We start from the raw sequence: 13,693 nt of genomic DNA on the forward strand, positions 1-13,693 counted from the left end.
CCATAGAAGCCCACAGTTTAGTGCCCTTTCTCAGGCTGCATCTAATGCTGTGCTGAGCATGTGCAACATTTATAGTTGAATTCTGTTCAGTCTGTTTTCAGTCTAAGACTTTTATAGTAGGGGTCCATTGACCACAGGTTGAATTTCCAAATTACTGGCTTTCAGGAGCTGTTCCACAGGGCCTCACAGTGACAGTACAGTCAATACAAATGCTCCTGGTGAGGACACACACTGCTGACACAAGGAGCAATGTGTAGACACGCACAGGTGATGTAATTACTGCGGCAGCTGTACGCTGATATACGTTAGATCAACTTAATTTTGTAGTGTAGACATGGCATCTGTCTGGAATGAGTGTAAGTTAACATCTGATGGCAGCTCTATGGTCTATGAGAAATGCATTGTTTGGTGGATGCCACAATTTACACTAATTGGTGCCTTCATTAGTAGTCCCTGAGGAAAGGCCAATTCAAATGGATTGGGGAGACTGAATTACTCTCTCAGCCTTAGAAGTGGTCCCTTAAACTAAGGATTGAGCAACACTGATGGATTATTTTGGGGAAGCTTGTATTGTCTGCCTGTGCTCTATATGTTTTGTGCATAACTTGTGGACCTTAGTCTCTACAGCAATCTGTGATCGCTTTTCACAAACACTAAATATACACATGTGCTCACTCATTAGCATAGCCCTTGATTTCACACAGACTTCCCAGCCCAAGGTTGCAAGTCTAGCTTATATCCCAGGAGAATGTTCTACATCCTCTGGGGACATTTTTGTCCACCTGCATCTTCTTAGCTCTTTTGGTCCATTGCTAACTCTAAATATTGACTGATGGACAAATCCAATTTTGACTGTCAATCAAGGAGATATTCTGTAGAATGTTTTCTGGGAGAAAAAATTCACTGTCACTTAACATATATGGAGGGATCCGCATGACCTCTTCATTAGGTTTTGGGGGAAGAAAGAATGCCCATATTTGCCTTTCAGAGCTGCTTCCATTGGATGTTTTTTGCCGCAGCATCAAGGAGATTATACAGCCTGTTTCCTTAGAAAGAAAGCCCTAAATTCTTATTAGAATGGAAGTAGCTGACTTTTCAAGGACTTAAAATAATGTTTGCTGAGTATGTTAAACTGTTTATAGACTGGGTAAAATCGATTGATGGAACTTCAGAGTTGTGTATGTGTAACCCAAAAACCTTCTGGGTGTGCTGTGCTGTCTCACCTAATGGCACTGAGACCACTTAGAGAGAGATAAAATGAGTCTGCTCTACAGCCTTAGCTAACAGCCAGTTGGCTTTTAGCTCAGCTGGTAGAGGCTCATGCACTAAGCTCCAGAGGTCCCATCCCACCCGCCCACGACTGGGGTCTGTCAGCACTACACATGCACAGTAAATACCCACAACGCTGAGCTGAGAACTAGCCCCCATGCCCTGACTTTGTTCTGTTTTATCACAGGCATAAAAAAATACTACATCATTTTCTACACTTCTAAACTTTCATCTCAATAAAACACACAGGTGCGGATATACTGCAGTTTTTAACAGTCTGTAGGAGGCTTCAGGGGATTGTGACACTTTTCAGGAAATAACTGCTTCAGCCCAAACTTTATCCACTCATCAGCACACAAACAATAAGAAATTGCCGTGGCTTGGGAGGAAAAAAAATAATTTTCAAAAAAGCTGATTGTCCACACTCCTCCTCCACTTCCTTCTCATTGATATGTGCAGTTAAAAAAACCCCCAGATATTCAGTAATGGCTGGCAATTTGTTAAACAAACAAACAAACAAACTATCTTCTCCCATGTTTGTGGGACCTTCAGACCATGACAGTTAGAGGAAAATGAGTTTTGTTTGGATGTTGAGAGAGGTCAGATATGAATTCTTTCTATGTCTGTGCTTGAAGGGTGCTGAATACCTTCAACTCCTAGTGACTTCATGTTTCAGGGGGTGCCCGGCGTTTTACAGGACTGAGCCTCAAACAGGTGGGGTAGACATGAGAAGTGATACTTGTTCTTGTCACATTGCATTTAGAAAAGTGGTTTTCAGTCTCTGGTCCATGGACCCCTGGAGGTCTGAAGACTGTTTAAGATTTCCAAAGGGGTCCACACCTCCATTTGAAATTTTGTAGGGGTCTGCAAATGAAAAAAGGTTGAAAACCACTGATTTGAAGGCATTTAGTAATGGTGAGACCCAAGCCCACCTGGGACTAAAATGGGTAATTATTTTGCTAGCTGTGCTGGTAGTAGACCTGTTATCTTGTGGGTAGTAAATACACATCACGTGACCCTGCAAAATGTTTTGTAAGACTTTATGAACAAACTGACTGAAAAATAAGTCAATCCACTTCCTTTCTGGAAATGTTATGAACCGTGGAGCTGATCTAACATTAAATGTCACAACCAAGTTAGAGATGCATTTTAAAGTCTTTTTTTCTGTTATATTTTTTTTTCATTGTATCTGCCTGGAGATTCTTGGGGATAGAAACAACGGTGCTCTACCTGCTATGGCACACAGGTGCAGATTTCCAAATCCATGACAATTAAATTGGGTACTTGTGATTGTGCATGCACCCGCTCTGCTGGCAGAGAGGACCCAGTATTCACAAAGCATGAGTCTTTGTTCCCCCTCTAGTGGCCAGACAACATAATGAGGTTTTGTGAGTCTGCTGCTGCCTCCTGATTTAACAGACCCTGCCCTTTATCTCAAGCAGTAAAGGGTCATGCTTTTTAGATCAGGTGGTCCTGGGTTCAGTTCCCCTCACATAACCCAATGAAGGCATCATCATACTTGCAAATTTGGATTTTTGTGAGTATGTTTGTTTTAAAATCCACACTTGCATGGTGCATTGGATGCAATGTATATGGGTTGAGGATCTTGGCCAGCGTGTGCTTTGGCAAGGATTACATATACCATAGGGGTTTTCTTTTTAGGGTGAAATTTGAAAAGAAATAGATTTCTACTTCTAAGCACAAATATTAAAATTAGGGTTAACATGATTGGATGGGAATAACGGGTGCCCGGAAGACAGAAGATTGGAAACAATGGGGCTGGTAGGAGTGGGAACTACTAGTGGACAGATGTGGAGGAAAACAAGATAAAGAGCAAAATAAAAAAGTAGGAAAATGCCCAGATAGATAAAAAAGAAAAATGGGACTAAAAGAAGGACGGGAGGGGAATCAAGAGTTAAAGCAGTGGTGGCATCTGTGCCAGGGCCTGGCCCAAGGGGCTAAACAAGGAATACTCCGCTGTTAGAATTTCAGAGACAGAATGGTTGGGTTCTCCTCTATTAAATTAAAACCATAACTAATAATGCAGAATCTGATAGTCTGTGTGGGCAGGGGGTACACTTTAAATGGAGAATCAGAATTATAACCACAGAAATTGTTAATGAACATGAGGATCTTTGCACATAATTCTGAGGTAGTATTTTGAACATTCTGTTTCAGTCTTCATTGACACAATAAATATTGTGTCAGTACTGGAACAATATAGCAAGAAAACAAATGGCAGCTGTGTGAAAGAGCTGAAGCGATAGGCCTCACTGTTTAGTGATCTGTTGCTATAGAATTGGGAGGTTGCCATGTAATCCATTGTAAACTGTGAAAACATAAAGACAGCAACAAATTAAATTGGCTTCATATAAGCCAAATAGAGGAGGAGGTAGCACTTAAAACCTATGATGCAGGGGAAGGCAGGTTCAGATGGAAAGAAATTGTGAAAGTGCATAATAGGTTAGGTAATATATTTGTTATGTGAACATCAAAGGGTTGCAGAACAGATGCTGAAATGAGAATCCAGCAGGCTGCGTATTTTGTGGCGATGGGGGTATAAGTTTCACTGCTTTCATTAGAAATAACACAGCAACTGCATATAACCTCCTGGACAATAAAATTTCCATTTCTCACATTTCTTTTTGATGATACACCATCTGTTCATGTCCTTGAATGTAGTCTCTGCTCTCCGATGTAATAATAAATTAGATGATTACCGGTATTTGCTCAGGATGGATCCAAATTCTGCTCTTAAGATATACCCATGCAATCCCATAGGGGACTAACAATGGGAGCCAAATTCCATTCTTAACTGTACATGGGATATTAAAATATTCACAGTATAAAACAAATATACAAAGTAAACTAACCATATATGGATTAGGTGTACTGTTCTCTTTTTCTAAGACATCTGCTTCCCAACAATTTTTGAGCTTACTTAGTTTTTAATTGAAGTGTCATGCAGTAGCTGTTGCAAGATATTGTGGCCTTAGTATTGTGAAAAAAGAATTAATCAGAAACCTTGCCAATGGCCATGGATTTTACAGTTGAAGTGTAATGTGGGCTTTTACGCATTACTAGTAGCCGCGAGCCCTTGCTTTTGCATGGGTATAATTAGTAAAATCATGTGTGGTTTTTAAAATAAAATCTGAAAATGGCTGAGAACTTAAAAGTCGGGCAGTAACAGAATGTGAATCCCATGGAGGATTGAACTTGCTCAGATTCTTTGCAGTCTTCCTCATACAACCAATGAGATTATTGCATGCAAATTAGCTGTAGAATAGAGATGGTAATTGAGTGAGTTATCTAGGCTATCACAATGGTCTAGGACTCTAGGCTTGGCATAAATACATGTCTTGCTGTCGCATGATTTGTACTTTGTAAAGTCAAAATGGCTGAGAATTTAAAAATTGTTCTCAGTGAATTCTGGGATTATTCAACCTGGTGATATTCTAAACAAAAAGAGCCCTCAGCAATGTTTGTAGCTGTTTCTGTTGCTTCACGCTGACTCAACAGACATTCTAGGCTTCAAAGAGTGTCAGTCCTAGAATTTTTTTACATAGGTTGTACTTACTGTAGAACTGCAGTTTGATGCAGAATTCTTTTTAACCTTACCTCTGAAGCTGCACAAAACTTATTTTTTTAATGGTAAAAAATGGGCAAGGTGAAGTGAAATTATAGTAGTTGAATTACAGGACTCAGAGACAGTAACTCCAGAGTTTTAATTTTGGTTCTGTCACTTGTAGTAGGAAGAGAGCCTGAGACATAAGCCCTTGTATTAGAGGCCTGGTATGAGGCAGGACCTGCTCACAGAATCTGGCAGATAAAGAGGAACTGATCACAGAACTAAAAGTTAATGGTAGCTTAGGTACAAGTGATCATGACTTGATCACATTTATAATGTGTAAGCAGAATAAAGTCCAGATCTCCCTCTCTCTCTCTCTCTCTGTATATGTATACACACACGAGACACTTAATAGGGCCAATTTCACAAAGCTGAAAACAATTATGAGCCAAATCAGCTGGGCAGGAAGAATTGAGAAAAAGGTGAATAATTGAGAATTGTTTGAAGAACACCTTACTAGATGCCCCAAAAGCCACAATCCTACAATTGAGGAAGAAAGCTGTGCTGGTTAAAAACCAACCTAGATTAGAGGGGAAATGAAAGGCAGTTGAAAAAATATAACAAATGGAAGAAAGGGCAAGTTGATAGTAATGACTATAAATCAAAAGTTAAGAATTGTAGAAAATTGATAAGGAAAGTCAAGGGACACAAGTAGAACTCTATGACCAGCAGAGTTAAGGACAATAAGAAGGAGTTGTTAAAATGTATTAGGAACAAAAGGAATGCTAACAATGGTATTGGTCTGTTACTATCTGGAAATGGTAGAATTATCAATAATAATGCAAAAAAGTCAGAAGTATTCAATAAATATTTCTGTTCTGTATTTGGGGGAAAAACAGATGATGCAGAGTGATAATGCTCTTTCCATTCCACTAGTTCTTGGGACAATGTTAAATAGAAGTTATAAAGTTAGACATTTTAAAATCAGCAGACCCAGATAACTTGTGTCCAACAGTTTTAAAAGAGCTGGTTGAGGAGCTCACTGGATGGTCAGTGTTAATTTTCAATAAGTCTTGGAGCACTGCAGAAGTTCCAGAAGACTCGAAGAAAGCTAATATTGTACCAGGTTTTTTGAAGGGTCAACAGGATGACCTGAGAACATAGAGGCCTGTCAGCCTGACCTCAGTTCTAAACAAGATAATGGAGTGCCTGATATGAGACTCTGTTAATAAAGAACTAAAGAAGGGTAACGTCATTAATGTGAATCAACATGGATTTAACATAGATCCTGCCAAACCAACTTGTAATCTTTTTTGATGAGATTGCAAGTTTGGTTGATAAAGGTAATAGTAGTGATATAATATACTGAGACTTCTGAAATATGTTTGACTTTGTACTTCACAATATTTTGATTAAAAAACTAGAATGATATAAAATTAACATGCCACACTTTAAATGGATTAAAAACTGGCTAACTGATAGGCCTCAACATGTAACTGTAAATGGGGAATCATCATCCGGGGGGGTCCCACAGGGATCGGTTCTTGGCTCTATGCTATTTAACATTTTTATCAATGACCTGACAGAAGACATAAAACTATGACTGATAAAGTTTGCAGATGACACAAAAATTGGGGGAGTGGTAACTAAGGAACAGGATAAGTCACTGATTCAGAACAACCTGGAACACTTGGTAAACTGGGCACAAGCAAATAATATGCATTTTAATATGGCTAAATGTAAATATATACATCTGGCAACAAAGAAAGTTGTCCATACTTACATGATGGAGGGCTCGATCCTGGGAAGCAGTGACTCTGAAAAACATTTGGGAGTCATGATGCATAATCAGCTGAACATGAGCTCATAGTGTGACATTGTGGCCAAAAGAACTAATGTGATCTTTGGATGCATAAGCAGGAATCTCAAGTAGGAGTAAAGAGATTATTTTACCTCTGTATTTGGCATTGGAGCAACTGCTACTGGAATACTGTATCCAGTTCTGGTGCCCAGAATTCAAGAAGGATGTTGATAAATTGGAGAGGGTTCAGAGAAGAGCCACGAGAATGATTTACAGATTAGAAAACATGCTTTATAGTAATTAGAGTCAAGGAGCTCAATCTGTTTAGCTTAACAAAGAGATGGTTAAGGGGTGACTTGATTACCGTCTATAAGTACCCACCTGTGGAACAAATATTTGATAATGGGCTCTTCAGTCTGGTGGCGAAAGATATCACCCGATCCTATGGCGGGAAGTTGAATCTAGATAAATTTAGAGTGGAACTAAGGTGTAAATTTTTAACTGTGAGGGTAATTACCACTGAAAAAATTTACCATGGGTCATGGAGGATTCTCCATTACTGACAATTTGTAAATCCATACTGAATGTTTTTCTAAAGATCTGTTTTAGGAATTATTTTGGGGAAGTTCTGTGGCCTGTGCTATACAGGAGGTCAGGCTAGATGATCACAATGGTCCCTTCTGCACTTCGAATCTATGAGTGAGTACTGGAAAACTTGGAATAATTTTTTAAATAAAATCTCAGATCATTTTTAAAAGCAGCAAAGAGTCCTGTGGCACCTTATAGGCTAACAGATGTTTTGGAGCATGAGCTTTCATGGGTGTATTCAGCAAGGCCAGCTACAGTGCTAGTGTAACACTGATAGACCCCGGTTGTCGGTGGGCAGGATCAAACTGGGGACCTCTTGAGCTTAGTGCATGGGCCTCTACTGCATGAGCTAAAAGCCAACTGGCTGTTAGCTACGGCTATAGAGCAAACTCATTAATATCTCTCTCTCTAAGTGGTCTCAGTGCCACTAGATGGGACTGAACACCACACCCAGTAGGTGTGAGGGTTACTTCTCCTAGCTGAGGAAGCGCGTCCTGAGCTTCAGAGTGTTCCCAGTTGAAATCCTGGACAAGCCCCCACTTGTAACACTGACAGATCCTGGTTGCTATTGAACTGGGGACCTCTGGAGCTTAGTGCATGAACCTCTACTGCATGAGCTAAAAGCCAACTGCCTATTAGCTAAGGCTGTAGAGAAAACTCATTAATATCTCTCTCTCTAAGTGGTCTCGGTGCCACTAGATATGACAGAACACCATACCCAGGAGGTGTGTGGGTTACACTAGCAGGACAGTATAGTAGCTGATTGTGCATTTTTGGCTGTGTAAAGTTCAGGCTGAGGTTTACAAGATGAGGTGAGTGGTGTTGTCCTCTATTGGCCAACCCATAGAGAAGATAAGGAACTTACTACTGCAGTCAGCTTCAGGATTTCACCTTTAGCTCAAGTCATAGTCATAGGGTCTAAGGCCAGAAGGGACCACAAGATCATCTAGTCTGACCTCCTGTATATCATAGGCCACCAGCATCCACACACTAATCCCAGCAACTGAAATTAGACCAAAGTATTACAGCCCACAGGAGACTAAACACGAGAGAGAGAGAGAAAATGCTCAGCAGGACCTCAGTAGTGAGCCCCATGGCTGCCGAGCCCTGCCCCCAACCATCACAAGCAACCCTGCCATATAATCCCACTCATAAATTTGTACAGCTCTCTTAGAACTAATTAAGATGTTTGTCTCCACAAGTCTTTTTAGCAGAGCATCTGGGCCTAATCCTATACTACATTGCTCCTTATGTGGTCATTTGCACCTGTGTAAATCTGGTATAAATGCTACCAAATCTCAATTTTTCCAGTCACTAGACCAATGGTAGCATTTTACACTAATTCGGTTGCTTTTACCTTGCAAAGATGTAAATGACTACACAAGGTGCACGGCTGTACAAAATCAAGCCCCTTTTGTTTTTTTGAATGGAAGGACAATGGTTCTGGCTTTCCAGCTGTGTGTGTGTGTGTAAGTAATTTATCTGTAGATCGAGTGCTGCACACAGAATGAGAGTTCATTAGCATTGGCTCTTGATATCTCCAATATTCTAGTATGGCTGAGAGGTGAAAGAGGCAATACCCTGAGTTAGAGAGGTGAGTGTTGCACATCTAAAGAGACTGAGTTCTGTTTTAAAATCCAGAACTTGCCTATGTCTTATACATTGAGTCTCCTTGTAATGAAAGTAACAGACTAACTTGGTAATGTTCATTGTAGCCCACAGCTGCTCACATACAGGAGTTCCTCACTCTGCTGGCCGTGTGTCACACTGTTGTTCCTGAGAGAGATGGAAATACAATAATCTACCAGGCCTCCTCACCAGGTTGGTCATTTTCTCCTTCTTTTGTGGGGTGGGAGAGAGAAGCCAAGAGCTTTTAAAAAAATGCTCTTAAATTAAAAACCACATTTAAGAGCAAACAAAATCTCCTTTCCTGTATGACTAATAATGTGATTTATGGTGCCTTCAAGACACCAGCGTGCACAGAGGGTACACTATCTCCTGGCGCTCACCACTGTACAGATTGAGCACAGCCACTGCTTCATCCTTCGGAGGTGATCCCTGCTGTTACCAGCTGCTTCTGCTGGCTTATGTAGAGGGGTTGGGGGGGGGCCCACAACCCAAGACTTTTGCCACCCCTTTGTGGCAACTAGCAAGGTGAGACTCCATTTTTGACTCCTCCATCCCCTTTTTGTATCCTTGCAGCAACCAATCACGAGCTAGCCCCGTCAATGAGCTAGCAGTACCCGATTTACCACTGCTTTGCCCTTTGTGCCGTCCTTTATGCCTGTGCGAAATGAGCGCAAACACTGCCACCGTTCTACTTCAGCAGCATCCTGCACCCACTTTATGAAGGTGTAAACAACTACACGGGACATGAGACAATGAAGAATTGAGTCCAGAATTTATTGGGGCCCATGCTCCTCTCCATTCTGTGCTATTGAGGGAAACAAAGGAGACCAGACGGAACAGACATGCCCCGCAGATTGGGATGGGGGGAGTAGCTCTGTGGCAAGCTCCCCTCAGTGACTGTTGGGTTTTTTTATATAACTTGATTTTTTTTACCCTACCATGTGAAGATTTGTTCAGTGCTTAATGCAGTCCAAGGAGCATGAATTCCTCTCTGTGCCTCTTACCTCTCTTCAAGGAGGGTTGGGTACAGGAGTGGGATGATGAGCCAACAACAGGAAGGCTCAGCTGTGAGCTCTGCTCTCAGGATGTGGGAAGGCTTTCCTCATGGATATACCAGGATCAATGGAATTGGACATTGCAAACCCCACCGATACAGGGGAATTCAGACCTTGCCACTTGTCTTTCTCTAAGCATGTGGTACATTCCACTGCCTGAGGCATTGCCTCTGAGTTCCAACTTGCAGAATTATTTGAGCTCTTCATTACTTTCCCCAGTCTTCAATAGAATATGGTGAATTTTTTTGTGGAAAGAAGTTTGTTGAGTCATTTCAGCAGAAGTTGGATTAAATGCATGTTGTATAAATATTGACGTACGTAGCTTTGATCTTCCTAATTTTCCAGAGAAGTTTAAAGAAAACTTTACAAAACATGAACAGACAAACTGTGGCTCTTCAATAGTAACAGATTTAAAATTTTGTATTAAAGTGAATGTTACAATTATATAATACACAGGTTAAGAAAGGAGTGTCTGTACATCTGGGTGTTAGGGATGTAAATGTTTAACCGGTTAACCGATAAGCATCAGTCTCATCGGTTTCAGTTAACAGTTAATGATTAAACTCCACTGCTGGCCGGATCCCAGGACTCCACTGCCTCCTGGGGGCAACAGCCAGGAGGGACCCTGGGCGCAGGGGTGGCAGCGGAGTCCCCGGGCAAGCAGCCGGGATCCCGGGTGCAGTGGCTGGCAGCTGGCTGCGAAGTCCCCAGCCACAGGTGGCGGACCGGGATCCCCGGGTGCAGGGGCTGGCAGCAGAGCACTGCATAAAACATTTAACCATGTAACCGATAAAATTTTAATCAGTTACACGGTTCCTTTTTTTAACCACTATTTACATCCCTACTGGGTATAGTGCTTAGATTATCCAAAAGTACAAAGTTTGGTTTAAAAGTCATAAAATTCGTATAATACATAATCTGCAATAACCCAAATTTAGGTTAATACATTTAACGATACAGTTTAGATATTAGCATCCAAATATTCAGGTACATCACTCATGAAAGTTTATACTAAGAGTTGGTTGTGGAAAGCAAATATAGCAATGAGTATAGCTTGTCCCTCAGTAATTGAGCATTTAGGATAGGTTAACGCATCAACAAATATAATGCGTTATATACAGAATGCCAAGTATAAAGCACATGTGTGCAGTCCTGGTAACCTGTATGCAGTTTTGTAGGAGGAATGCCACTGCAAGCATGCTTTATCTAAGGCCTGGTCTACACTAAGAAGGGGGTTCGAATTAGGGTACGCAAATTCAGCTACGTGAATAGCGTAGCTGAATTCGAAGTACCCTAATTCGAACAACTCACCCGTCCAGACGCGGCGGGGTCGAACTCCGCGGCTCCCCCGTCGACTCCGCCAACTCCTTCTGCCGAGGTGGAGTACCGGAGTCGACCGCGGCGCTTCCGGAGTTCGAACTATCGCGTCTAGATCAGACGCGATAGTTCGAACTCCAAAAAGTCGAACTCTCCGCGTCGAACCGGCAGGTAAGTGTAGACGTACCCTAAGGGTTATGATGGAAACTTTTTAATTGCTGCTGATGTAGCTCCTCTCGGTAACAGATTTTAGACGTCTCTGATTTAGTAGCTGCCTGTTGCCTGTATCCTGCCAATGCAGTGCTCATGGGAGTCGTTTTTTTCCATTGTCATCTGATTATATGTCTGATTAGTCCCCAATAAAGCAAAGTTCCTTGTATTGACAGATGAAGGGGCGTTAGTGAAAGGAGCAAAAAAGCTTGGCTATATCTTCACAGGAAGAACTCCACATTCAGTTATCATTGATGCGGTAAGTAGAGCATGTGCGGTGTACAGTAGCTTTCAAGGTTGTGTGCATGGGATACATCCCCTTCGTATGGGTCCACGGGCAGCTCTGCAGGGCTCACTCTGAGGCCATATGCAGACAGGTTTTGGCAGAGTGGGATGGACAGAGCCAAGGATATGGCTAGAGGTGAATCCCTGGGTCCTTCCTCAGTGGAACAGGCAAAGAGCAACAGATACTAATCGAGGCAGTAAAGTGAAGCTGCCCCTATGGGATGCTCTGGGAAGCACATTAATTTGAGCTGGGCACTGGGGAGAAGATTTCCCCCAAAGAGAAAAGAAAATACATAGATTGGAACGAATATGTACTTTAGTGTAATTACATATGTAACTGTCCCTTTAACTTCTAAGTCCTGGCATGTACTAGAGCTGAATCTCTATTCCTCACTGAATGTATGTCCTCCTGAAGATATGCTTTGTGTGTGTGTGTGTGGTGTATTGAACAGATTAAGGTTAATTAATGTGGACAATTCCATTGACATGGGATCACATTCTGATCCAGTTGACAGCCATCTGTGTGAGGTACTTTAACTCTGGATTTATACAAGTGCAACTGAGGGCAGGTCTGCACTAAGGGCGGGGGTCGAACTAGGGTATGCAAGTTTAGCTACGTGAATAGCGTAGCTGAACTCAAAGTACCCTAGTTCGAACTACTTACCCGTCCAGATGCCGCAGGATTGAAGTCCGCGGCTCCAAGGTCAACTCTGCCACCGCCGTTTGCAGTGGTGGAGTACCGGAGTCGACCGGAGCGCGCGGGGAGTTCGAACTATCGCGTCCAGATTAGACGCGATAGTTCGAACTCCGAGAAGTTGAACTCACCGCGTCGACCCGGCAGGTAAGTGTAGACTAGCCCTGAGAAGAACTTGGTCCATGGGATACATCCAGGGCTTTGGGTTTTGCTTGTTTTAATGTGTCACTCTTGTGTGCCGTTCTGGATGTGTGTTTGTTTTGTAAATCACCCCTGCTAGTTACAGTATCACAAAGGCTGAATACACCTTCAAGAAGGGTAGGAGAGTGGGAGGTACAGCTATCAATCTTGTAATTTCCAGGCCAGACCTTAGTATAGATTTTTTCTGAACAGCGCCACCTTTTCTCAGTGTTATTTAGAGGAAGGCATGAAAGTTGTTAGGACACTTCAAAACACTGTTACTTGGTTTAAAAAGCGTGCTGTAGGTCCTGGCTGTGCAGTGTTGTTTGGAACTGCCCAGAGCCTTCCCACCTGCTCTGCACCTGGTGTTATCTCTAAAATAGCTAAGCCCATTTGAGCACCACAAAACAAATCCTGCCTCCAGCACACAGCTTGAGTACTGTATCTGGGCTATGTGATGCTTCTTCTATGGGTAGGGAATCCTCCCTCCCTAGGCCAAGCTCTGCAGCTGCCAGTGCTGCTCTGAGGCAACAGTTGGGTCCTGGACTTCTGCTCTGCTACAGGATTGGTTGTGGATCCATAAACCCTTCATTTCTGTTCCCTCAGCCCACCCACACTCAACCCCACCATTCCCTTCATTGGATCCCTCAGCACTTGCTTCCCAGTGCAGTAGAATGAAACAGATTTTACTGCATCTGTGAAACGTTGTGCTTGTGCAGGGGAGGGTTGTTGGTAATACCAGGGTTTGCTCCTAAATGTGGCAATTTTCACAGAAAATCTTGGTCTCTTTTGCATATTGGTCCTGTACATTGCAGTCTGACACATGAAATAAATGTGCACACTTTTAGGGGAATCCTGCTTATTAGGCCTGTTCAGATTTGTTACCACAGTAGTGTCTTTGCATCTGATGGGAAAATTTTTATTCAGGTGGTGCACTGTTTATTATATCTATGACCATATTTGAACCCTTTCCTTATGTTAGTGGCCTTTACTTAGCAGGTTTAAATATTTAGGCTTTTTTTAAAGCATACTTATGTGCTTGCAAAGATTGGGAGCTAGAATTTCCTCTGTTATATAGATGCAATCCCACTAAAATC

General features: G+C 42.1%; 1 protein-coding gene across 2 annotated transcripts in view; it reads left to right on the forward strand.

Moving 5' to 3' along the window:
* ATP8A2 (ATPase phospholipid transporting 8A2) overlaps nucleotides 1–13,693 on the forward strand; it is a 637,783-nt gene that overhangs the window by 174,670 nt on the left and 449,420 nt on the right. For both annotated transcript variants that reach the window (XM_045017301.1, XM_045017311.1), the window contains 2 exons: nucleotides 8,942–9,047; nucleotides 11,614–11,696. In XM_045017301.1, the coding sequence (XP_044873236.1) occupies nucleotides 8,942–9,047; nucleotides 11,614–11,696 (189 nt within the window). The remainder of the gene's footprint in view (nucleotides 1–8,941; nucleotides 9,048–11,613; nucleotides 11,697–13,693) is intronic.

This window comes from Mauremys mutica, chromosome 1, assembly GCF_020497125.1.
Source record: "Mauremys mutica isolate MM-2020 ecotype Southern chromosome 1, ASM2049712v1, whole genome shotgun sequence".
Taxonomy (NCBI): Eukaryota; Metazoa; Chordata; order Testudines; family Geoemydidae; genus Mauremys; species Mauremys mutica.